The following is a 27,124-nucleotide window of genomic DNA, read 5'->3' as shown; positions in this document are numbered from 1 at the left end:
ACAGTTCTACTGTGCGAGTCCTTGATCGTGAATCAAGGAAGGTTCTATCATTTGGATATGAGGAGAACGGCATTTACAAACTGAAGTCTTCCACTGCCCTCTCTTCTCTTCTTCTTACCTCACAGTCACAGTCTGAATTATGGCATGCTCGGTTTGGTCACCTGAACTATGACTATCTTCGGAAGGCGTCACGTGGACAGCTTGTTCGAGGGTTGCCGGATATAGTGGTGAGCCAGCATCCATGTGTCTCCTGCATACGGGGGAAGCAGCAACGGGATGCCATTCCCCACACAGCTTCGCGGTGGTCTACTTCACTGATGGAGCTAGTATCTACGGATCTATGTGGCCCTATGAGGAATGAGTCCCTGCGTGGGAGCTCGTACTTCATGCTGATCGTGGATGACTATAGCAGGATGACATGGGCCTATTTTTTGACACTAAAATCAGAAGCTTTCTCGCACTTCAAGGATTGGCTTCTCTTTGAGGAGAACCGATCAGGCCGGAAGTTGAAGACCTTGCGATCCGACAAGGGAGGTGAATTTGTGTCTAATGAATTTGCTCGATTTTGTGCAGATAGAGGAATTCACCAGGAGTTTGCCAATACCAATACTCCTCAAGAAAATGGTATTCTAGAACGGAAGAACCGCAGTGTGATCGAGATGGCGCGCACCATGATGGAGCACCGACAGACCCCTCAGGTTCTGTGGGCCGAGGCTGTGGCTACTGCAGTCCACATCCTTAATCGATCCCCTACTTCGGCCGTGGAAGGGATGACTCCATTTTAGGCTTATTTTGGGACGAAGCCAGATGTTTCTTACTTTCGGGTCTTTGGGTGTGATGCCTATGTTCACATTCCCAAGGCTCACCGTGACAAATTTGAAGCGGCTTCCCGAAAACAGGTATTTGTTGGCTATAGCTCTCAGTCCCAAGGCTACCGACTGTATGATCCCGTCAAGCGGGATGTATATACTAGCCGTGATGTGCGGTTTGTGGAGGTTCCGGCTTCTTCAACGGGTGAGGAGCATCCCGTTCTTGGAGATCCAGGGGAGAAATTGGCTCCTTCTACAGTTCCACTGGAGCCTGTGCCGTTTGATTATGATTCTGTTTCTGACACAGAGTCTACTGTTCCACCGGATCCTTCTGAGGAGTTACCACCGGTGAACATTCCAGAGTCTTCTACTGATGGAGAACGACAAGGGGAGGTTCGGCCTCCTCCTCGCTGGGCCCGTGACACACTCCGTGATTCAGGGATCGAGGGGGTTCCTGAGGAGTGGGGACCGCAGGATGGTCCGCGGCGGTCACGGAGGCACCAGGCGCATTCTTCGGAGCTTGTTTGCTCCAATTATTGTTTGATGTCCCGAGTTATGCAGGATCGAGAGCCCACCTCCGTAAAGGAGGCTTTACAGTCCGCCCCATGGAAGAAAGCTATGGAAGCTGAGTTGGAGGCTATTGAGAGGAATGGCACTTGGTCACTTGTGCCACGCCCCCCGAAGAAGAAGGTGATTGGAGTCAAGTGGGTCTTCAAGACCAAATATCTCAGTGATGGTACTTTGGATAAGCACAAGGCTCGCCTTGTTGCCAAGGGTTTTGCCCAGCGCCCAGGGATTGACTGTCATGACACCTTTGCCCCTACAGCTCGTATGGCAACCATTAGAGCTGTTCTTGCTTTGGCTGGCCATAGGAGATGGCCTGTTTATCAGCTGGATGTGAAGTCGGCCTTCCTGAATGGTGATTTGAAGGAGGAGATCTACGTTGAGCAGCCTCCTGGCTTTGGTTCTTCAGATGGGAAAGTCTACAGGTTGAAGAAGGCCCTGTATGGTCTCAAGCAGGCCCCGCGAGCTTGGAACGAGAAGATTGATTCGTTCCTCCAGACTCAGTTGGGATATCGGCGGTCCAAGGCCGATCCGCAGCTATATGTTCACACTTCCGAGGATGGTTGTGTGCTGTTTGTATTATATGTTGATGATTTGATTGTCACAGGTGATGATGCACAGCAGGTCAAGGAGACAAAGTCAGCTTTACATCGGACGTTCGAGATGACGGATTTGGGGCTACTCCATTTCTTTTTAGGCCATGAGATTTATCAGTCTCAGAGGGGGATCTTTCTCTCCCAACAGAGATATGTACAGGAGCTCTTGGTGACTTTTGAGATGGAAGATTGTCGGGCCCTCTCTACTCCTATGGATCCGAACTGGAAGGCCACTTCCCATTCAGCTTCTCCTTTGGCAGATGCTTCCCGCTATCGACAGTTGATAGGGTCTTTGATTTGGCTTCTCAACACGAGGGTTGATCTATGTTTTGCTGTTGGGCTCTTGGCAGGGTTCATGAGTGAACCTCAGACGGTGCATTGGCAGGCTGCTCAGAGGATACTTCGGTATCTAAGGGGGACGTCTGATTTGGGGATTCATTACCCCGCAGGGACAGATGGGTCAGATCTTGTACTTGCAGGTTGGAGCGACTCGGATTGGGCTGGTGACGTGGACCACAGACGGTCTACAACAGGTTACTGCTTTACTTTGGGTGCAGGTGTTATTTCATGGAGTAGCAAGAAGCAGCCCACGGTAGCCCTTTCGTCTACTGAGGCGGAGTATCAGGCCGCATCTTCCACCACATGCGAGGTTGTGTGGCTTCGGAGATTGTTGGAGGAGCTTGGGTGCCCCCAGACTCGTCCTACATTGCTGCGATGTGACAATGAGAGTTGCATTGCCTTGTCAAGGAATCCTGTTTTTCATGCCCGGACGACGCACATTGAGATCCAGTACCACTTCATCCGAGAAAAGCTTCTGGATGAGACCATCACTGTGGAGTATTGCAAGACGGAGGATAATCTTGCGGATTTGTTTACGAAGGCGCTTCCTCAGGCTCTACTTCGGCAACATTCCCGATCCCTCAGGCTTCTGCCCTGTCCAGGCTCTGAGAGGGGGTGTTAGAGATCATAGCCTGTTTAGGCAGCTGCACAGTCAGCAGCAGCAGTCGGACCAGCAGCTGCAGTCGGACTGTGCAGTTGGACTGCCACGTGGCAGTCCGACTGCCTGCAGCCGTTTCTACCAGGCTGCGCCCTATTTCTGGCGCCCCGTTCTAGGTGGTTTTTCGCCTATTTATTGTCGACGACTTCTGCAGTCTACCTATTCTTCTCTGTCGCAGATTACAGACCGGTGCCGTGCAGATTTCTGTCTCTGTTCACAGATTTCAGACAGCAGACAGTGCAGACTGCAGCAGACTTCGAGGTGGACAGCAGGTCGCATCGTCGAGGTGGAGACACGCAGTCCAGCGCACTGCGCCCGTGTATATCTTTGTATTCAGCATTCTTTATACAGCAGATCTTCACTGTACAGTGTCTCTTTCTCTCCCTTTTTCTCTCTGCGTTCTCTCTCTCTCTCAGTCCTACGCTTCCGCACCGCTGCACTCTGACACCGTGCACTTCCACTGATGATAAGTTACATATGACCTCGATGCTTCTTGAGCATGAGACATCCTTGAGATTACAGGGGCTACTTCCGGCACATTATGGAGGTGAGGCTTATGTAGCTTCACAGAGGGGTGACGGGAAGAAGAAGTCGAAGGCCCAGTGTTACCACTGTGGCAAGAAGGGACATTTGCGGAAGGACTGCAAGAAGTTAGCGGCTTCCAGGAAGAAGGAGCAGAAGACGAAGCGGGATGCTGACTCTACCGATGAGTCCTCTCCTTCATCAGACTCCGACTCCGATCCTCCGACCAAGGTGAAGTCCAAGGCGCAGAAGGGATCCTCTTCTTTGGATCGCGGAAAGGGCTTGGTGGCCCCTTCCTCGGCTGCTTTCTAGTGGTGGTGATGAGGTCATCCCTCACGACTCTCTTGTGCCAGAGAGGGAGTGTGAGCGGGTGTTCAGATGGGGCAGCCGCGCCTCATCTATATTTTTATACAGGTGCACAGGTTCTAGAGAGGGACGTCCCTGACGCATCGACTTCAGTCTGGCGGAATCAAATCCTGGAGCTGGGATTGACATCCAGGTTCATGCTGAGCTGGTTATCTGACAGAGAGCGGGAGGCTTTCGTCTAGAGCTCACATGAGGGGACACTTTGGCGGTCTGGCCAAAGGCGGGGAATCCATGGTCACCTATGTTCAGAGGCATTTTTGACAGGCTGGTCTTGTATGCTACTGCGAGACATTGGTGATGGACACAGAGACATGCTATGATCTTCTCTATTTTCAAGTGTTTGGTACGATCGACATCGACATCACGTTCTCTCCGAGGCACCCTGGTGGTGGCTTGATCACCCACTGCTTGGGTATCCATGGTTCTACTTGGTGGTTCTATGTTGTATAGTTTCTGATCCCTTTTCATTATCCTATTGTATTGTATCAGATCACCCATGATCTGAGAGAGGGTGTTAGCAGAGTATTTGTCAGCTCATGTGTGAGTCTGAGCTTGATCTGGGCTGGGCATTTTTATTAGGTATTTTAGGCTTTTTTCTGGTGTGGCATTTTATGCTATTGGGGCATTTTATACACCAGTCGGCCAGCTTTAATGCTGTCCGACCAGCATTATTGCTCCCCACTTTTTCAGCCTATTTATACTCAGTGGCTCCTCCTCAGTCAGTCACTTCATCACTTCACCATCTGCAGACTCTGTGGAGAGAGGAGCCAGTGCCAGTGCCCACGCAGCCAGTGACTCACTGTTGTATGCGACTGTCTCGTGTTCAGATATATGGATTCCATTTCCCGTGCATACATCTGAGTTCTCATCTGTATCGTGTTCTTTTCTTTTCTCTTTTTGTCTTGTGTTTCAGCAGTTTATTTCAGCACATGTTTATGCTTCCACCGCTGCTCCACTTCTGACACTATGTTGACGGGAAGCGGTTGGGGCGGGGTGGGAAGGTGGACCATAGGGTGGTTGGTGCAGGTATGAATGGCGGATAGAAGTACCTATGTTGACAGGAAGCAGTTGGGCGGGGTGGGAAGGTGGACCATAGGGTGGTTGGTGCAGGTATGAATGGCAGACGGGAAAAAGGGGATCAACGGCAGGTGGGAGTGTTGTGCACAATGGTTAGGAAAGACAGGACTGGGAGGTTGTACTAGGCAGAGAAGCAGGGCAAAGGGAATTGGCAAGGCAGGCAGGTGGTGGTTGACAGGGAGTTGGTGACCAGGCTAGGCTAAGGTGGTGGGGTGGGTGGAATGGCAGGCAGAGTGTGGGCTGGTGGTGGCATGCAGAGCTGGCGGTGGGCAGGGCTGTGTTGGCCGGCAGCAGTTGTCAGTGCTTCACAGGACAAAACGTCACTTAAGAACAGGTCAGGGATCTGTTGCATCAAACACATGCGTTAACTCTGTTTTTCCATCAGAAGTCAAAGGCCTGCTTCAAGCAAGAGTGCTGCTTCCCAGCAGGGGGACCACTGTCCACAATCCAACTCCTTTAGTTTTAGAGATTCAAGTGTAGATATGTCATGTGGCAATGGAGATTTTAAGTTATACACGCATGATCCATGTTCAAGCACATGGGATGGTGAGTCTAGTGGCATAAATGCAAGTGCATTGTGCATGTGTGTGATAACCCAACCAAATTGAGTGTGTCTATAGATCTCTAAAAGTGAGAGAACATTTGATTGAACTTTTAGGGCTGGATTATAAACCTTAGAAATATTAGTTTCAAGCCATTATTTTATGAACTCTAATAGAATAAAAGAGGGAAGTCGAACAAAAATTAGAAATCCTAGCTTATTCTTGTTTTCCTTGAACACTCGCAACCTCTTTTGTGGTTAGAGGCTGTAAAGGCAAGAAGGGGGTTGCTGTCTATCAAAGTTGACTAGCTGTTTTCCTATTCCTCTTCACTGTTCCCTAATATCCTACCATTGCACCAACCTAGCTTTATAACCGTGGAAAGATTGTGCAGCACTTAGGCTTACAGCCTGTACCTCCGTTACAGTGTATGGACTGTATTTTAAAGGGCTATGTTGGACAGATTGTTGTCTGCACAATCTTTTTGTAAATTAAGATATACGAAGCATATGGGAACTTTTGTGACACTACACATCTGTTCTCCTTTGGTTCACTGTCATCAACAGCAGGTGCTGATCAAAAAATTTCATTATTTGTAGCCTGTATCTCTGCCCTCTATTAACTTGGGGGTAAGGATTGAAGAGCAGAATGTTGAAAGGATTTGTGTGATGCCATGCTTGGAGTTTGTGTGATCCTATCACCTTATGTCGAATAATACAACCCACAAGGGGATCACGTACTGATTGTGGCAAGTTTTTTGGTGCCTGTCTTTGACCTATGGGGTCACTTGTCACCATATGGATTCAGTCTTCAGTCATATTTATGGATCTTGTGGATTAAATATCCACTCCAAATTGTGACAGGATCACATCAGTTAGACTATCCAAACAGCTAGCTCCAATGTCTCTGACTAGATCTATACAGATTCGAATGACATCTAGAAGATCTTCAAGTGGGCACTCCATACTAGTTTCTATATACGATAAGATACTACTAGAATACAGAAAGCAATACTAGTCTCCACAGAGAGCTCTAGATTACAGTAAAATCTCTTAAGATCTAATAATACAAAGAAAGAAAGTATCCACTCCACAAACCAAGTGTCACAGTATAGCAAAGAAAGCTACATCTTACTGGTTCATTTTCACTATGCTTGCAGAATTGAAAACGATCGTAGGGAAAAGAGAAAGAGACAGACTTGAATAGCATCCAAATCCATAATGTCGAACCGCGCCTTCTTTTGGATCACTTTGCGCATGTACTGTATAGCGACTTTCAACTGAAAAAATAAACATGAACTCCTCGTGAAAACATAAATTAAGAGTTCATGGAGATTTTGACTTCTTTATGGGTGCTGGGAGAACATCGTACCGTAAATCTAGGAAGGCGAAACTTGTAAAGGTCAACCAGTTCCATCATCAGGTCAACCAAGTTAGAAAAGGGACTATCAAGAACCATTCCAGCAATTGAAGGGTCCTGAGCACCATACATCAGACTGCATTTTTAACAGAAAGAATTAACCAGTTAGCTGCATTTACTTATGAAAATGTAGTGCTTTTGCAAGGTAAGACTAGTCCAAACTTGTCTCTGTATGATTACAGGAATCTTACTTCTAATCTCCTGTATGATTTAGTTAAATTGCAATCAACAACTATTTCAAACTATCAATATATTCCAACCAAATACCATAATCAGATCTAACCTTCACAACTCCTGATTCCAATAAGGGCATGATTATTTTAGTGTAACTACAGAGAAAAAGAAAAGGAGTAAAAGTAAACTGAATGTAGTAATACCTTGTCACAGCACCCATTGACCTACCCCAAAGACCAATACACGATACTCGTTTATCAGTCCGCAAATGTGCAATTACCACCTTGAGATCATCCATCTAACAAGAAACCACAAACCTCAGGTAATAAAATTAAACCACATTAAAACTTGCCTCTGCAGTTCATTACTGCAGAGTCCTAACCTCAATCCATCCATAATTTCAGACATGAAAACAATGACCGGATTAAAACCTGCAGGCGAGTTAATTACTTCAAACCCTGACCTCATTCCAACCAAGCGTTACAAACTCCCCTTCTGAAAGCCCGGAACCAGAAAAGTCCAATGTGAACACTGTTATGTTGGATGGTAGGAGAACCACAGCTGCCTCACTAGCATCAGCACGACATCCACTGCAATAATATCACAGACATAAGATGCACATCAATAGCATGAAGCACAAACTATGACCCAAACAACATGTGTATGCCAATGCAAATTTTGTGCTCAGTTTCCAATAGCTGGACAAAATGGAAGAAACTTAAACACACAAAACATTACCAAAAGGATGCCTACCTTCATGCAAGAAGGCCAAAAGTCCTTTCCATTCTTTCAGATTCCTACATCATCTCTTCTAAAAGCACCGAAAATGTCTCCCTTGTGTACTTCAGAATATTTCATGAGTACAATAAGGGATATCCAGAAAAAACCCCCCCCCCAAAAAAAAACCCAAAACTAAAATCTTTGTATTAAAGAAAGAGAATATTTGTCTATGGGATATTCATAGTTGCCTCCGTACGATGTACAGCACCATCCGTATGGTACAAATTCATAGGTTAAGACGGACCTATTTGGGCCACCTGACCTGCACGTCCTCAATCCTGCAACCAACGTTCCTGCGCCCCCACGTCCCGCATTTTCCACGTTTCCTGCACAGTTGGACTTTTTGGGTGGGGGGGGGGGGGGGGGGGGGGGGGCCTTGGATACCCCATCCCACCCCCTTTTCCAGCCATGCACTCCCCCTCTCTTTGGATTCCTTGCAGCTTGCAGCCCTCTCTTTGGCCGTTGACACCTCTCTCTTTGACTGTTTGAACTTTGACCCTTCTCACATCTACAAAAGGTGCTCCTCTCCTCCATGCTTCCACACCAATTCAGTAAGCACTTACCATTCTCTGATTCTCATCTTCCTCTCTTGGATCTTGATTCTTGAATGGACTTGTGATTTATCATTCTTGAATCTCACGAGTCACCTCCCATCCCCTCTTTCCCGCACCCTATCGAAGCATTTGCCATTCTCAAATCTCATCTCCCATCCCCTCTATCCCGCACCTTATCAAAGCATTTGCCATTCTCATCTCCCATCCCCTCTCTCTCACTCTTGCTCTTTCAACTTTACCCCAACCCTCGGGCCTCTCGAGTCTCCCTCCCTTTCAACTTTCAAGACTCAAGTTTCAAGAGTCAAGACTCTCTCTCTCTCTCTCTCTCTCTCTCTCTCTCTCTCTCTCTCTCTCTCTCTCTCGCCTCTTTATCCGTCATCAGCACCATGACTCATGAGAAGCACGAGGCCTTCAATTTGCATGTGATCCATGTGGAGAGGGACACAAGGAAGTCCAACTCCCACCATTGGACATGGCCAGAGTGCTGTGTATCTAGCTAAGAATGCCATGTATCATTCACACACAAAGCATATAGATGTGCGATATCACTATATCAGACAGATTTTGAAAGATGGTCAAATCACATTGACCAAGATCAAAACGCAGGACAACCCTGCAGATGTTCTCACTAAAAGTCTAAGCAAAGCTCAGCATGAGCATTGCATATGACTAGTCGGAGTTGGTTAGAGGTTCACTTCGGACCTTTAAGTGGAAGGTTGTTGGGATAAAGGCCCGTTTTCACCTCCGTGTATAGTACGCACACATTATTCAGTTGTACATGTGAATGCACCCTTACGTACCCTAAGTATAAATACATTTCAAGTATTGCGGGAAGCGCTATACAAGTGGTGCAACTCGGCTTCTCCACATCTTTCCAAGACAGGGGGGCAAGTTGCTCCATACAAGGAGATCCCTCAAAACATCACGGAGGAGATTCTCGCCAAGATGAGAGGGGGATCCACAAGAGGAGGAGGAAGTGGCTTATCTGCACCAACTCCTATGCCTACTAACGAGGAAGTATCAAATGTGGCCGTATCTTCAACCGATGCGGGAGAGGCCTCTACCATTGGCAGTGGGGGCTCCACGTCCGCATCCGGCTCCGATAAAAGACAAAGAGTGAAGGCTCATGCGGTGCCGAAGAGACCATCCTCTCTCTCTCAAGCTCCCGGTCATGTGCGTGGATCGGTTGCCTTTCTTAGAGAAAGGCAACGACTTACAAACGTTGAAATTACACGCACAGTGATTGAGTGCAATCTTGCATTCAATGTCCTAAAGGAAGAGCAATGGAAGAAGATGGTAAAAGCCATTGTCAATGTGGATCCATGTGAAGGATGGACCAGTGTTACATACAATGGCATGAGAACTAAAAAGATTGATGAAGAGAAGGAGAGGATTGATAGAACCCTTGATTCTATTCGGGCCGCATGGATAAATATGGTTGCTCCATTCTCACCGACAGATGGAGTGATCGTAAGAAACGGGGCATCATCAACATACTCATCTCATGTCCACTCGGCACTTACTTTTTACGGGCCGTAGATACTGGCAAGAGGGGAAAGAAAATGACAAGCACATTCATCTACCGCCACATTCGACAAGCTATCATTCAGGTACAGCTATCTATCTCCCTATTCTAATAATTAATTTCTCTCTAGTATCTATGATCTATCTCGATTCTCTCTTTCCCTTCGGGTCGCAAGGCCCGCAACTCCCGGGCCCCATCTCTCTTCATTCTTGAAACTTGAAACTTGAAACTTGAAAGCCTCAAGTTTCAACTCTCTCTAGACTCTTTCTCTCTCTCACCTCCAATTTCCAAGTATTATTAGTAACGAGTATACTTACTATAATTTGTAAATTGTGGTTAGGTGGGCCCCTCAAATATGGTGCAAGTTGCTACTGACAATGCATCGAATTGTCAATGCATGGTCCATCTGCTTGAGGCTGAGTTCCCTACGATTGTGTGGACTCCATATGCAAGTCATTGTTTGGACTTCCTCATGGAGGACATTGGGAAGCTCAAGTGGGTGAAGAGGGTGGTCCGCAAAGGTACATCCATTGCCACATTCTTCACGGTAAAGGTAAAGATGCTTGCGATGTATCGTGAGCATAGCACACTGGAGTTGAAGAAGCCTTCTTCAACTCGCTTTGCTTACATTTGGTTATTGTTGAAACGCCTTTATGAGGTGCGATCCCCCACCTTGCGCCAGACAGTGGTGTCCACTCTATGGAATGAGTGGGATGAGCATGAGACAGAGGAGGTCAAAGCCATGCAACACTTATGCCTTAATGAGCAGTTTTGGCAAAAAGTTTGTGCCATTGTTATTGTCGTGACTCCCTTTTATATGGTGTTACGTATGAGTGATTGTGAGGAGTCCACCATGGGCCTTCTCATTCACTTCTTTAGAGCGGCATTGGTAGAGGCATGTACTTATACACTGATCATAGAGACATAGCATGCACATGTTTTAGATATAGCAAAGAGAATATGGACGTGGACACATAAGCCCATCCATGGTTTTGCCGCATTGGTACATCCGGCCTACAAGTCACTGGCGGTCATGGATGTTAGAGAGTTCCTTTTGGACCAGCTTGCTTATTTGACTCGTATGGTCCCTATGAATGACCATAATGCAATGCTGGAGGAGCTAGGATGCTATGCAGATCAAAGAGGGCATGTGGCTTTTGCTTCTCCCACTTGTTAGAGAAAAGAGTCACTTATAAAGCCTTTATTTTGGTAGCAAAACTTTGGATATGCACTGGAGACCCTTCAGCCCTTAGCCATGAGGGTCCATGCCGAAGATTACTCTTCGGGTGCATGTGAGCATAGTTGCACTAGTACCACATACAAAAGGTTTGATACTATACCATATTTTATGGTATCGTACCTTACGTATTAGTGCCATAAGGTACCAACTTAATGAATACATCTTTCCCATTCGAACTGCACTTTGGGACAAGCGAAATGCTCCTTATATCAATATGATTCTCCCATGAGATTAGGTTATTTGAGATTCAAACAATTGCTCTCAACCTTCTCTCTCTGAAGCCCACACCTCTCTTATTTGTATGATCATGCATGTATGATGTATCCACTCCCATCTATGTGGTTATAAGTTGTAGATAGCAATAGCGCATGTTGCGTATGCACCATTAGGTTTTGGCATGTTACCCTCAAATCTTATATATACTCTAATAGCATTGCTATTTAGACTTGAAATATCTATTCTATTATCTTTAGTCCAAAATAATCAAGTTTTTTTTTTGTACTAATATCGTACCGTACCTTATAAAATCTTAAGGTGCCATTTAATACTGTGTTTTATCGTATTGTACCATATCGTACCTTTCGTACCTGACAACTATGCATGTGAGAGAAACTGAAGTGCCTATTCTCTCATTCACACAAAGATTCGCAATTGGCTTAGCACACGACAGTTAGAGCGGCTGGTCTATTGCCGCACTAACTTACGCATGATGAGGGCTATAATGAGCATGGATAGTCCAAAGCAGGTAAAGTTTAAACACTTAACCATAACATTTAAAATTTGTTGTTTTAACTTTTAAACTTTGAACTTTGAAGTTTATACTTTACAATCTAGACTTTAGCATTTACAATGATCAATCTTACGTGCATCACTGCATTGTGTAGATTAATGTTGATACATTCAAGTCGACGGGCGACACTCTTCCGAGTATACATAAGGAGGTGGACGAGGGGGAGGAGATGATTTTTGCAAAGCTCTATAGAGAGCTTAAAGCAACAGATACTCGTAACACTCGCAGTCAACGCGCTCTTGGGAGAGGAGTTCGAGTAGGTGGTAGCAGGGGCATGGTCATTCGATACCCTCCATCATCGAGAAGGGGTGGTTCGAGTGGCTTGCAGACATATGTAAGGCGGGACTCTAGTAGCTCACATTCTGTGCCTCATGATGACATCCCCCCCTTGCTTACACAGCCGCCACCTAGGCAGCCATCATTTGATGATGATGGTAACCTCATCAATGAGGATGTATATGAGTGTGTCTCATCATTGAATGTCGAGGAGTCAACTTCAGACTTTCTTGATAAGCACTCAGATGGTTCTAATGATGATGATGATGATGATAGTGATGCCTCATCATAGATTCATAGGTCTCTCTTTTTTTTTATCAAATATATCATGTACTAGACTATAGTTGTATCGCATGTTTTGCACAGCCCATGCGACCGCGATGGTCACCCTCATGTATTCATCTTATTCTCTATAATGAAATGGCTATTTTCACTTTAAACATGTATTTTATAATCCATAATTTACTGATTTATGGTTTTTGTTATTTAAGAATTCATCTTAATTTTTTTTTCGTACTAATATCGTACCGTACATTATAAAATCATAAGGTACCATTTAGTACCGTATTTTATCGTACCATACCTTTCGTACCTAACAACTATGGGGATGTTAGCAATCAAGAACTATATCACAGATTTCTTTCCAGATATCACAGACTTAGGAGTTTATGTTGCCTTCTGAATCCTTTTGTTGCTCAATGGGCCTCCTTTAGCAAACAGAAAAGTCTATTCATAGGGAATCCCTATGTTCAATCTGCTATCACCAACCAGCTGTTCTGTTTCCCAAAAGAAAGATCCTATGGATAGTTTAAAAGCCTAATGGGCTACCAACTACCAATTATACATGCAAAAACAATCAAAAAGTAAAGAACTTGGTGCTCTCAAGCTAGTTGCTCCCAAGGTAATTTTGCCATACAAAAAAATTTGAGGCTATGCATGGCAAGGACAAGAGCCACACTAGAGGTCATTGATGCCAATGTATTTCGTGTCATGTTCAGAGCAAGAAAATCCCTCAATCCCAACTGCAAATTAAACCTTCTCAATTGACCTTCATTCTCCAAAAACATCTCAATGTAGCTCAATCCAAAACCTATCAAAGTGATAGCCATATGTGTTTGGATCTTCAGAGCTTTCTGATTTGAATGTCTTTTATTGGTGATCCACATATTTGAGAAATTGATGTGTGTGAACAGCCACTCATCATCACATATTTGAGCAGTTGTGTGTAAACAGCCACTCATCATGGATGAGTGTGGCATGTGCCCATAAGAAAATGTGAGTGAGTGAGATTGCCTTGTATTATTTAATAACACTCAGAAGCTTACATAACAATGGATTTGACTCACAATCTACAAGGGCCCAACCCCCTCCCCCTCCCCTATCCTCTCTCTCTCTCCATTCCCACCACATTTCTTAGTTTCTTATGCTAGGCAACATCCACCTAGAGTTTGTTGTACCTACATCAAATAATTTTGCTGATATATTGACCAAAGTGGTCAATCAGATGGTTCTTCAATACTTGTTACCCATGATCAAGGTGATTGCACCCTCCCCTACTGCTTCAAACTGACAGGGAGAGGGTGATTCCTTCTAGATTTTCCTTCCACATTTAGATGGATCGTCCTTCTTCTTTTGAGGATGACAAGATTTTGATTCATGTTTCCTTCATAGGCATTTATTCTTTTGTACATTGTATCATTGTCCACATCCTCTAGATGACTGTGATTGTAAAAAGGGCATTGGGACAAATGAACAATTCCCCCATGAAGGCATTGTCCAAGTTGCACCTTTGCATAGGATTCTGCATGAGTATGATGATATCCATTGCCTCTTGCATCATCCCATGCATTGGCATTTTGTTCTTGTAAACATGCATCTATGCACATTTATCCCTTTTCAGCCAAAGAGTGGGCAACTCTTGATCCATCATATTCACAACAGCTTACATGGCAGTCTCCCTTTACTACCACCTCGCTTTTTTGCTTTACCGGATACCCTCCACAGATTTCTTCATCACCAACACACACTGATCAAGATAGCTTGTTTGTTTTGTGGTGTATGGGGTTTGACCAACCCTCTATTCTCCCCTCAGGGAACAAATTACTCAATAGATTGGAAACTAATTGAAAACCTCTATAGAATGCTAAGTCAAACAAAGGTTATAAGCCCTTCACAAAGAAAAAAAGAGAGACACAAAGTCCACTGTGGTTCTATCTACCTTTGGAGATCCTAGTAGGCCACTGGGCAACCTATGAGCATCCTTTGTGCGATGCCCTAGTCTCTTTGGGGTGATCACTTGGGCTTCCTTTGGTAAGATTACCATCACCTATAGAGTCTTGGTAGGTCACTCGACAGCCAATGTGTATCCTTTTGCCCAATGCCCTAGTTGCTTTGGGGTGGGACACCTCGAGGAAAAGAAAAATATTTAGCCTTAGGCTAGTACAATCCATTTCTAGTTCCACTTTTGGACCTAAGAGGGGTGTTGAGCTAAAAATGCATTACATGTTGCTTAGCCACTTGAAATAGTCCCAAAACAAACTTAATTAATAAAATTACCAAAACTTTCAATAAAAGAAATGTATTCCTAGAGAGTGTTTGTGTCCCATAAGCCAAAACCTAATTTGGGAGGACCCAACCATCTATAAATACCTCGTTTTTGCAGCTTGCAGGTGCTATCTCTTTGGTGTCCGCACCATGTGCATAGGATAACTCAGCTGGAGCTGGCCACCATTGTTATCTACCATTCGGCACCTGCTATCCAAGCCCCTATTGCTGATTACGGAGGTTCTCAGCCTATTCAACGCCTATATCAGCTCGCCACTACTATTAGAGAATGTCCCAACCTGCATTTAATGCACACCCCACCTCTAGATGCTGCCACCCAGCCTGTTGACATCAGCATACAACTGCCTTTGCATCCAACTGTTGTGGCCCAACCTTCAAGCGACTCCAACAGACCTATGTTTTGCTGTTCGCGGCCCTTGTATATAGCTGCCACGTCATCAACCTGATCTGCGTTTGCACATTCTACACCTTCCTCTACTTGTTTGACACTGATGCTGCATCATACTGCTGTGTTTGCTGCTGTCAAACACATCTAGAGGCTGTCTATTGTGTTTCGGGATCCATCAAAGTACCATGCACTCTTCCCCTCCTACTCTCTACCCCAGTCCTCAAAACACGGGAGTTCATGTGAGAAATGGTGCAGCAATGGAAGCATAGACAAGTGCTGAAATAAACTGCTGAACACAAGACAAAAGAGCAAGAAAGAGAGAACATTGCAAAGAAGAAAACTCAGAGATGTGCTCAGAAAATGGAATCCATGTACCAAACACGAGACTGTCGCATGCAACAGTAAGTCTCTAATTGCATGGGCATCGGCACTGACATTGGCTCCTCTCTCCAACAGGAAGTCCACCTGATGAAAAATGATGACTAAAGAAGAGGAGGAGGAGCCCCACTATAAATAGGCAATAAATATGCCAAATATAGCTACTGATCAGCCAGTGTTAAATACTAGCCAGCTGGCCGCATGCACAAACTCACACATAAGCTAACAATCCTGCTAACACCCTCTCTCAGCTGATGAGTGACCTAATACAATACAATGATACAGTGATAATAACGCACCATAGTCCACATAACATAGAATCACCAGAGTAGAACTCCGGATACCCAAGTTGTGGGTGATCAAGCCACCACCAAGGTGCCTTGGAGAGAGCCTAATGTCAATGTTGATCGTACCAAGTCCTAAAAATAAAGAACCATAGCATGTCTCTATGTCTATCATCAACATCTTACAATAGCATACAAGGCCATCCTGTCAAAAATGCCTCTCAACATATGTAACCATGGATTCCCCGTTGGCCAAACCGCCAAAGTCTCCCCTCATGAGAGCACCAGACTAGAAGTCAATCCTACTCCATGTCAAATAACCAGCTCATCATGAACCTGAATGTCAATCCCAACTCTAGGATTTGAACCTACAAGACTTCCGTTGATGCATCAGAGATATCCCTCTAGAACTTGTGCAATTGTATACTTGTATAGATGAGGCTCTACTGCCCCATCTCACCACCCTCTCACACTCCCTCTCTAACATTAGAGAGTCATGAGGGATGACCGCATCACTTGGACTAGAAAGCAGTAAAGGAAGAGGCCATCGAGCCCTTCCCTCGATCTAAAGAAGCGGATCCCTTTTGCGCCTTGGTAAAGGCCTCACTGGAACCTCCATAATGAGACTGAAGCCTCCCCGGTAGACACAAAGATGCCTCGTGCTCGAGCAGCATCAAGGACATATGTGTGAAGCTCATAGGGGTAGAGGATGTCTCACCCTCAAAGCATTTTCCACTCCATCAAACTACAAGGAAAACTTATGGAGTACTATTTCCACTAGATGTGCCTCTGAAAGGGTAGACTGCATGCGTCGAAGTTGGTCATGTACTTATGTAGTACAAAGCAAAAATGACTGATAGTGTCCTGAGGCTCAAACTTCTGTGAGAGTAGGATTGGATCGAAGCTCAACTGAGAGTGAAGTAGACAACATGGAGAGTGAAAGCATGACACCCAATACAATAGACTGAAGCATAAGATAGTACAAGGTAGAACCCTTAAACCTTAGGGTTGTAAGAGGGTGTTTACACCCAAAGTGTGTGAAACATGATAAGTGCCTGAAAATATGTAACATAGGTGCATAAAATAAAGAGAATAAATCTGGGAAAAAAAACCTCTCGTACGGAGAGTAAAAAGTGCCCCAATGTCCTATTAAAGATCATCGACACTCCTCTGTGAGTGTAGGTGTGAGTGAAACCCAACAAACCCCCCTAGAGTAAAGAGTGATCAAAATACAAGGGTCATCCGCCAACAAAGAATATTAAATTTAAAGCATTGCGAAATTCTTCAAATTTGTCACGAGAAACAGCTTTGGTAAAGATGTTTGCCACATTATTGGCAGTAGGACAATAGACAAGGCTGATATCTCTGGCATGTAGCCTCTCTCTAACAAAGTGATAATGGATCTCAATGTGTTTCGTGTGTGCATGAAACACTAGGTTCCGTGCCACTACAATGGCACTCTGACTGTCAATGAACAAAGGAGTAGGCTCCATGACAAATACATCTAGATCAGCTAGTAAGCGTCTAAGCCATACACATTCAACTATGGTAGTGAAAGTTGCCTTGTATTCAACTTCACATGATGATGTGGCAACAGTGGACTATTTCTTGCTAAGCCAAGATATGCAAGATGAGCCAAGAAAGAAACAATTACCACTAGTGCAGTGATGAGAATCATAATCACCAGCCCAATCAAAATCATTGTAAGCATGTAAGTGCAATGGTCCCCCCTTGGCATAAAGCAATCGAAGAGTCCTAGTACCCTGCGAGTAACGGAAAACACGCTTGACAACTTGCCAATGTGACATGTATGGCTGATGCATACATCTACTCAAAGCTGAAATTGCAAATTGTATGTCCGGCCTAGTGTTGCATACGTAGATAAGGCATACAACTGCTGGAGCATATGTAGTACCCTGCGAGTAACGGAAAACACGCTTTACAACTTGCCAATGTGACATGTGTGGCTGATGCATACATCTACTCAAGGCTGAAATTGCAAATTGTATGTCCTGCCTAGTGTTGCATACGTAGATAAGGTGCTCTGATACCAGATGTGAGAGTAGGAGTGAATCGAAGCTCAACTGAGAGTGAAGTAGACAACATGGAGAGTGAAAGCACGACACCCAATGCAATAGATTGAAATGTAAGATGGAATACAAGGTACAACCTTAAACCTTAGGGTTGTAAGAGGGTGTTGACACCCGAAGTGTGTGAAACACAACAAGTGCTCCAAAATGTGTAACATAGGCACATAAAATAAAGAGAATAAATATGGGGAGAAAAACCTCTCATACGAAGAGTAAAAAGTGCCCCAGTGTCCTACTGAAGATCATCAACACTCCTCTATGAGCATAGGGGCGAGTGAAACCCAACAACTTCATCAGCTAAAGCTGTCCATAAAGGGTCGTTGCATGCATGGAGGAAGGTCCCTTGTACAACATCTAAAGCTTCGACCATACTACGGGAAATGCCCTGCAAGAGGTAGGCACCAAAAGAACTTCCTTAGAAATACATCAAAGAAGAACAGAATAGGCACGTGCATCATCCAAATCCCATGTAAGCACAGCTTCCTCATGGTTGTCCACATCAAAATCTTCAAAAAAAAGAAAACCACACTAAGGATGGGAAATAGCTTCATAAACAAGATACCAGATCCGCTTCTGCACAAACCACGCTTTCATTACAACACTCCATGTAAGATAGTCAAGTCCATGTAACTTATCATCTATAGAAGTGCACAGAGGAGCCACATGGAGAGGATAAGAAGAGAAGATAGAAGGTAGACAAAGAGAGAAGACAACCAACCAAACAACAAAGACTACACAAAAATAGAGGTCGCATGCAATATTTACATACTAATCACAAAGTCACAATGCTACGAGTACCAAAACCTGCAAGAAAACATTTGGGGCAGCAAAGGCAAGTAGTACGAGTAGCAAACAAATCATGGGGCAGCAATAAACGGGCACCTCATTAGCACATGGAGAAAAGACTTGTGATCAACGGAAAACCAGCGAAACACTAACCTAGATCCTGCAATCTAATACCATGTCAGAAGTGGTGCAGCAATGGAAGCATAGACAAGTGCTGAAATAAGCTGCTGAACACAAGACAAAAAAGAAAGAAAGAGAGAACATTGGAAAGAAGAGAACTCAGAGATGTGCCTGGGAAATGAAATCCATATATCAAACATGAGACAGTTGTGTACAACAGTGAGTCTCTGGCTGCATGTACACTAACATCAGCTCCTCTCTCCAACAACAAGTCCACCAAATGAATGATGATGAGACTCAGGAAGAGGAGGAGTCATCCCACTATAAATAAACAATAAATATACCAAATATAGCAGTTGTCTAACGGTGTTCAACTAGCATAAAATACCACAAATAAATCACTACAATAATGCCTAAAATAATGATAACATGCCCAGTCCTAATAGGCATGCACAGACTCACAAATGAGCTAACAATCCTACTAACAATTCAGGGGTTAGTTCTCACCTTGTATAGTGTGTTTGCTGCATTGAGCATTTTATATATCCATTCATTATTCATATTTCATTTTCATCAGTGCTCATTGTCTATGTGTTCACCCTAACCCTAACTGTGTTTCTTTATTAGTTTGTATGTTTGTCGCATGATTGTTTTTGTATTCGGTAGACGATCGTTTCTTTACATCCCCGAGCTAATCTCTTGATTTTTATTGGATATTTCTCCGAGGCAAAAATGTTTGGATACGATGACGAGTGTACTACTTTCGATTTTTTTAGATAGATAGATATATATATATGAAAGTACAAGTGCTAAGCGTGTGTTCACACCCGAGCACATTAAAAGGCACAAGGGCCTTTATTCCCAACAACCTCCCACCTAAAGGCAATGTGCCTTAAGAGCAAAAATGAATCAACTAAGTCTAGGTATGTACAAAGCTGAAATACATATATCTATCCAACTCCCACCATTTATTGGCAATGAGTAAATGGCTCTGCTAGAAGACCCTTCGTGAGAAGGTCTGCAAGATTATCATCTACCTACACTTTGACAAGCTCAATGCTCTTGCTGTCAAGTACATCTCTAATGAAGTGGTACTTCACCTATATGTGCTTCGTCTTCGAATGAAAGGCTTGATTCCGTGCTAGCATGATAGCACTCTCACTGTCACAATGGAAAACAGGTAACTCTGTAATGCCAAGCACTTCCACCAGACGTGAAAGCCATAAAGCCTCCTTGCATGCCTCAGTAGCAGCCACATAATCTGCCTCTGTAGTAGACAATGCAACACACTTTTGTAGCCTGGAGATCCAAGAGACTGCTCCTCCTGTGAAAGTAAACACATACCCAGACATGGACTTTCTGCAATCTGCATGACTAGCATAGTCTATATCTGTAAAGCCAACAACAAATGCCTTCTGCTTCCCAAAGCAAATGCACAACTCCTTTGTGCCTTTGTGCCTTTGTGGAATCTCATAATACCTTTCACTGATCCCAATGCTTCTTGCCAGGGGTTGCCATGTATCTGCTAACCACTCCCACTGCAAAGGCAATGTCAGGACGTGTAGCAACCATAGCATACATCAAACTACCAACAGCTGAAGCATAATGTATCTTAGATATTTCAGCCTTCTCATCATCAGATGTAGAGCTGTCCTCTGCACTGAGTTTCACATATGGAGGCAATGGAAACCCAACTGTTTTCCTCCCCCCCTCCATATTGAAATGCTGCAAAACCTTGGAGATATAGTCCTGCTGAGATAGATAGATTAAGTCTTTCGACCTATCTCTAAGTATTCGGATGCCAAGAATGTAATTTGCATCACCAAGATCCTTCATGTCAAAGCTGCCATGAAGACTTTGCTTCAATGAGTCCAAGGCATGCGTATCCCTGCCAGCAATTAGCATTTGTCATCTACATACAAAACCAAGATCATCAAGCTGCCATCTGCTGCCTTCTTGGTGTATAAGCAGTGATTCACTTGACTTCTATGGAAACCTTGAGAGTGCATAAATGTATCAAACTTATGATACCATTCTATTGGTGCTTGTTTCAGCCCATATAAACTCCTTTTGAGTTTACATACCATCTTCTCTTTCCCCTTTTCCACAAACCCTTCAAGCTGCTACATATATATGTCTTCATGCAAATCACCATGTAAGAATGCAGTTTTTATATCCATCTATACGAGCTCCATATCTTCAGCTGCAACCAAGCCAAAAATGGTTCTCAATGTAGTCATCTTAACTACAGGAGAGAAGATCTCATCAAAGTCAATTCCATGTTCCTACTTGTACCCCTTCGCAACCAATCTTGCTTGGTACTTTGTCGAGGAACCAAAAGTGACCTTCATCTTGTAAACCCATTACATGGAAGGGTTTTTTGCCCTTTAGGCAACTGCACCAAGTCCCAAGTGCCATTCTTCTCAAGAGATTCCATCTCTGACAACATGGCTTTATACCATTTCTTGCTCTCATGTCTGTCCATTGCTTCCTTGAAGCAAGACGGTTCACCACAGTCTATCAACATGATATAATCAGCCACATTGTTTGCACCAAGAACAAATCTATCAGGTTGTCTAGTAGCCCTAAATGATCTCCTAACCCAATGATCATTGTTTGCTGGTTGTTCCTGCAAATTTCCATTTTCAGCATGCTGTCTTGGCATTTTAGCTTGCAAATCAACATTAACAACTTGCTATCCTGGCTGTTCCTACACATGTGGGCTCATTATCATGGGCAATAGCTGGCTGATCATTTCCAGTATTATTTTCTGCATTTACAGGTTCATTTTCAGTAGGTATTTGCTGTTGTACAACGGCCACATTTTACAGTCCAAAAGGTATTTCTTCCCGGAATACAACCCTACAGACCTCCTGAGTCTTTTCAAGTTGTTTATGCATGCAATCTTCCCGGACAATAACACCATTGCTGCGTACTACTTTCCTTTTCTCGGGATCCCATAATCTATACCCCATTTCACCCTCGTAACCATATCCTAGGAAAATGCATTAACAGGACTTTGCCTCAAGTTTGTTGTGTTTTTCTTTATGAATGTGCACAAAAGCCTCGCAACTAAACACTTTCAGGTGAGCATATGAAGGTGGCATGCCTGACCACACTTCTTGGGGAACTCCTCCCCCCAAAGACCTGTTTGGTGACAGATTAATTAAGTGAACGGCTGTCATAACAGCCTCTGCCCAAAAACCATGGGATAATACAGCATGAGACAGCATCGTACGGACCTTATCCTGTATGATCCGATCCATGCACTTTGCAACTCCATTTTGGGGTGGATTATAAGGGGCAATGAGCTTCCTCTTTATCCCTTTGCTGTCACAAAATGCATAAAAGGTCTTGGACACATATTCCCCACCATTGTCAGAGCAAAACCATTAAAGTGTTTTATCTGTCTAATTTTCAACCAATGCCAAGAATTTTTTAACCTTGTCAAGCACTTCATCCTTGCTACGAATAGGATAAACCCATATCTTTCGTGTAGCATCATCGACAAAGGTGACAAAATATTTCTTTCCCCCTAAAGATTATCCTAGCATCTAACATACATCTAAATGTGCTAACTCTAGAGGAGTAGATTTCAAAGAAAGAGACTTTTTATGAGACGTATGTGCATGTTTACCATTGATACAATGATCACAATGCTCGAAATCAGCATAACGAAGACAAGGCAAGTAACCCAAATGAGAAAGCACTTTCATTCCTGTTTGACTCATGTGTCCCAACCGGCGATGCCACAAAGAAACACTTGGCTGCTCGGTCACGGCAACAACATCGTCACACACACTAGATACATCAAGTTGATACAAAGTATTACTCTTGCAACCTCTGGCAATTACTCTAGATTCCTTACAGATCTTCCATTTTCCATCGCCAAAGGTGCTATGAAAACCATCATCATCTAGCTACCCTATGCTAATCAAGCTCTTCTTAACCTGAGGTACATGCCGTATGTACTGAAGTGTGAAGACAGAGCCATGCTGACACTGTAATTACACACTGCCAATACTTGCAATGTCACATGCATAGTTGTCCCCAAGATGGACAACACCATGTCAACACCCTGAATAGGAAGAGAACTACTCACGATGAGGGGTGACATGAAAAGTAGCATCTAAATCGAGAATCCAAGTATGCATGTCATCATCCGTATCTGCAAGTAAAGCATGTGCACTAAAGTGTGAAGAGACAAAGAGTACGTCACTCCTACTATCACTGTCATGAGTGACTACATTCACCTCTTCAATTTGGACACTACTCTTCTTCGGCTGACTGTCTTTCTTCTCTTCCTTGCTATCATCTCTATTCTTACACTTTCCTTTCTCTTTCTTCCATTTGTAGCAGTCACGTTTAAAGTGACCCTTCTTGCCACAATGATAGCATTCGACATCTTTGCCATGTGATTTACTGCGTCCCTTGCTATCAGATTTGCCTTTCTGCTATTATCTGCCCCTAGTATGCAAAGCACTAGAAAACTTACTGGATGCATTGTTCTGCCAATTCATTTCTTCCATGAGTAAAGCACTCTCTACATCAGCATACAAAAGGATCACATTAGAATTGCTCATAGTAATCCTGAATGTATCCCAACTCTCTGGTAGAGTGCAAAGTAAGAAAACAGCCTTAAATTCCTCATCAATCATGAGCTTCAAGGCAACCAGCTGGCTGAAAATAGAGTTAAACTCACTCAAGTGAGTAGACATTGTTGTACCCTCTTTCATACGCAAATCCATAAGCTTTTTCAGCCAATACACTTTGCCTGTAGCACTTTTCTGTGCATATAATTCTTCTAGTCGAGTCCATATAGCATATGCAAAATCCAAACCTTCAATGTTAAACAGCAAGGCATCAGAAATCGATAGCTCGATGGTTGAGCGTACAAGTTCATTTAACTCATCCCAATTTTCCTTTTCCATGTCTGCGGGCTTTGCCTCTTTGGTTTTAATCAACTTTGCCTGCTTCTTTTCCAACAAGATATTGTAGCACTGTTTTTGCCAAACTGCAAAGTTATGTGCTCCTTCAAGCTTGTTTATGTGTATGAGGTTACTGCTGTCACTCCTGCCAGCCATGATTTTCAGCCCAAATGTGACCAAAAATTTCAGTAAATGCAATCCCAAACTGTCACACAAGTGACCAAGGTACAAACAAGTACCAACCAGCAATAAATGACTACATAGAAGCAGAATTTTCAGATCTGTAAGTAAATTCTCAGAAGCACCAAACCATGTGGTATAGAATTCCACAACTGATTACAGCTGTTCCAAGGGCAAATACATCACATTACATGAGAATTCCCAAATTTTAGCTGCGATTTCTATTGTACACCCACGGGCATAAAATTTGACATGCACGGTCAAAAGCCCCAAAATGTTTACACTCAAAGCATCAACCATACATCTACATTGTCTCTAATATGCATAGAATATGCCAATTTTGCCAAAATAGAGCAATTTCAGCAAAACCCCCAAGTTTTTCCAAGTGCTAGGTGTCCAAATTGCATGGAATTAAACCCGCAAGTACTTAAAATGACCAAATGGCGCACAAATTTTGCCCAAACAGCAAAAGCCCCAAATTGCACGGGGTCCAATGTGCATCAGTGTTGAAAAATTGGGTAAATTTCAGCCGAATTCTTGCATGTACATGAAAAGCCCCAAATGTCGAAGGCAAAATGTCACAAATCCCTGCAATTTATGAGACAAAATGTCACAAATCCCTGCAATTTCTGAGACAAATATCACTATTGTGTCTTGCTCACATCAAATCTGGAAAAATCCCCAAATTTCTAGCACAAATCTGCCCAAAATCTTGAACTGTGCTTACATGCACGAACGCCCGATCAGTGACCAAAGGGCTTGCTTGCAAGGAACCTTTGAAAAAATTTAAAATTTTTGCAAAGGAAAAATGACGAATCTTCCCCATTTACAGCTACTAGCTGCCTTCTCGCATGACCTGTGTCAAACCAGAAATGACGGTCCCCTGCTCGCGTGACCTGCGTCAAACCAGAAATGACGTTTTTTAACCTGCGCCTGCAGCCACATGACTGTGTCTGACCAGGAAGTGACGTTTTGACCTGCCCCTGCAACCACGTAACTGCGTCTGACCAGGAAGCGACATTTTGACCTACGGCTGCAACCTGGAACTGTCGCCTGACAGAAATGTGACCTGTTGAACTGTACGGGCTCCGAGAAGCGTGAACACCTTAGCCGCAGCTCTGATACCAGTTTGTAGTGACGGAGAGCACGAAGATCGAGACACGTAGGGATTGTTAGCAACAGAGAGAGACAGAGAGTGAGAGAGAGCAGAGTAGAGAGTGTGTACGATTTGTTTGGGTACAATGACGAGTGTACCACTTTAGGTTTTTTTAGATAGATATATATATATGAAAGTACAAGTGCTAAGGGTGTGTTCACACCTGAGTACATTAAAAGGCACAAGGGCCTTTATTCCCAACAGAAAGCCTATTCAATCCTTGGACAACAAAAGTAATTGTTGGAAGAGATCTAAGGCGGATCTACTACCACTCCTGATCCACCCACAGAATCTACAACACCCAAGCCCCCTTCGCGAGATCAATTACCTCACTAGTACCAAAAGATCATGCCACATTCAAGGATCCTTCCACCAAATTCCACTTCGAAGGGCCCTAGAAGATCTACACCGCTTGCATCTAGAGTTTCGTTGTCATACGTCTTTACAACAGATTATATAGCACATTCTGAGCTAGAGAGTTGGCATGAGGCTCTAAAGCATCCCAAATGGTGAGAGATCATGAAAAAAAAAACTTGAGAGCATTGACCAAAATAAGACTTCGACTTTCTTAAATCATCCGAATCACAAGAAAGTCATCAAGACCAAGTGGATTTTGAGGACTAACTTGAGAGTTGATGGAACATTGGATAAATATAAGGCTTGTCTTGCTATGCAAGATTTTCTACAAAAACATGGCATAGATTATGAGGAGACCTTTGCATCTACTACATGGTTGATATCACTCCGTCTATTGATAGCACTAGCTATTCACTACGGTTGGTCGCTCTATCAAATGAATGTCAAAAGTGCCTTCCGAAATGATCACTCATACGCTTCTGCGTTCACTGTACTCTGATACTCAATGCATGAAAATCCAATTGTATTCAGCCTGAAAGATTTCATACGGTCAGTAGGATCCAAAGTAGTTAGTCGGATCTCCACTTGTATGTGAATCTTTGGGAGTTAGTTGTGAGTACCACTCTTGTTCAATTGTTGGCATAGGTTGGCTTCAAGATTGAAGTGGTAATGAAGTTTTTTAAGTCATCTTCCTTTTAGAGTTATTTTTTCTCTCTCATGTCAAGCTTTCAAATCAAGGCTTAGGTTTCTTCAATGAGTACGTACCTCCAATACCATGTAAATAAATAATGGATCACAAAAGATAAACACAAAGTGTAAGACAAAATACAATGATAGATACCATGTAAAGAAATACTCAAGCACAAAGATAAAAGTGCACGACAAAACACAATGATAGAACAGTAGAACTCAAAGCTGAAGACTAACTAAGAATGAAGAAAGAACGAATGAATGAATGAATATCTGTTGTAAACACACTATGCATGAGTGAATACAAAACCTCAAACCTCTATGCCTCAAAATCGACAAGGGGAGAGAGAATCTGGAGGGTACGTTGTACTTTAAACACATCCCGAATCCCAGTAGGCAGCCTACAGCAAAGTGACCAGCTGCTGTAAATGACTAGAAACAGCAGTGCAGCCTGCTCTATCCCAAAACACAAGGTTGAATCCAATGTGGACTAAACTGACAAAGTCTGCAGCAGTTCCGAGGCAGGCAACAGCTCCCCAAGACAGTGTAAATGCAAGCCAGCAAACGCAGGGTGCTGCTGATCGGGCAACAGCAAATCTGATGACATCAGCAGTGTAAGGCACAGGCTCAGTGCTAAACACAGCCTCTGCTGCAGTGGTCAGGCTGTAGATAGCTCTGAACAGGCTAGACCAGGTCGAGATCAGCAAATGCAGCTGTGAAGGGAGGCTGGACAGAGCACCTGACTGATGGACAGCACCACCAACTGAGGTGCCCGCCAGATGAGGGGTGTAGACCAAGTGGCTGGGCAGCCTCCTATTTCTAGATGTGGACCCCCCCAAGAGTTTGGGTGTCTGCTTATGGGACACAAAAACTTTGGTAATTCTGAGTTTTGGGGCTGTTTTAAAGGGCTAACTAAGGTCTAACTGGTAATTCACCTTGTTTAACTAGTAATTGTCCTTTTTGAGCATTAGACT

At 43.7% G+C, this 27,124-nt stretch overlaps 1 protein-coding gene across 4 annotated transcripts in view; it reads right to left on the bottom strand.

Annotated features, from left to right (window-relative positions):
* Window positions 1-27,124, bottom strand: part of LOC148021062 (uncharacterized) — a 118,696-nt gene that overhangs the window by 75,375 nt on the left and 16,197 nt on the right. For all 4 annotated transcript variants that reach the window (XM_087698916.1, XM_087698917.1, XM_087698914.1 and 1 more), the window contains exons 5-8: window positions 7,527-7,653; window positions 7,267-7,361; window positions 6,842-6,965; window positions 6,669-6,749 (exon numbers count right to left, since the gene is read on the bottom strand). In XM_087698916.1, coding sequence (XP_087555042.1) covers window positions 6,669-6,749; window positions 6,842-6,965; window positions 7,267-7,361; window positions 7,527-7,653 — 427 coding nt within the window. The remainder of the gene's footprint in view (window positions 1-6,668; window positions 6,750-6,841; window positions 6,966-7,266; window positions 7,362-7,526; window positions 7,654-27,124) is intronic.

Source organism: Lygodium microphyllum, chromosome 18, assembly GCF_053477565.2.
Source record: "Lygodium microphyllum isolate KBCC chromosome 18, Lygodium_microphyllum_v1.1.10, whole genome shotgun sequence".
Classification (NCBI taxonomy): Eukaryota; Viridiplantae; Streptophyta; class Polypodiopsida; order Schizaeales; family Lygodiaceae; genus Lygodium; species Lygodium microphyllum.
This window is presented reverse-complemented; position numbering and strand designations above follow the sequence as displayed.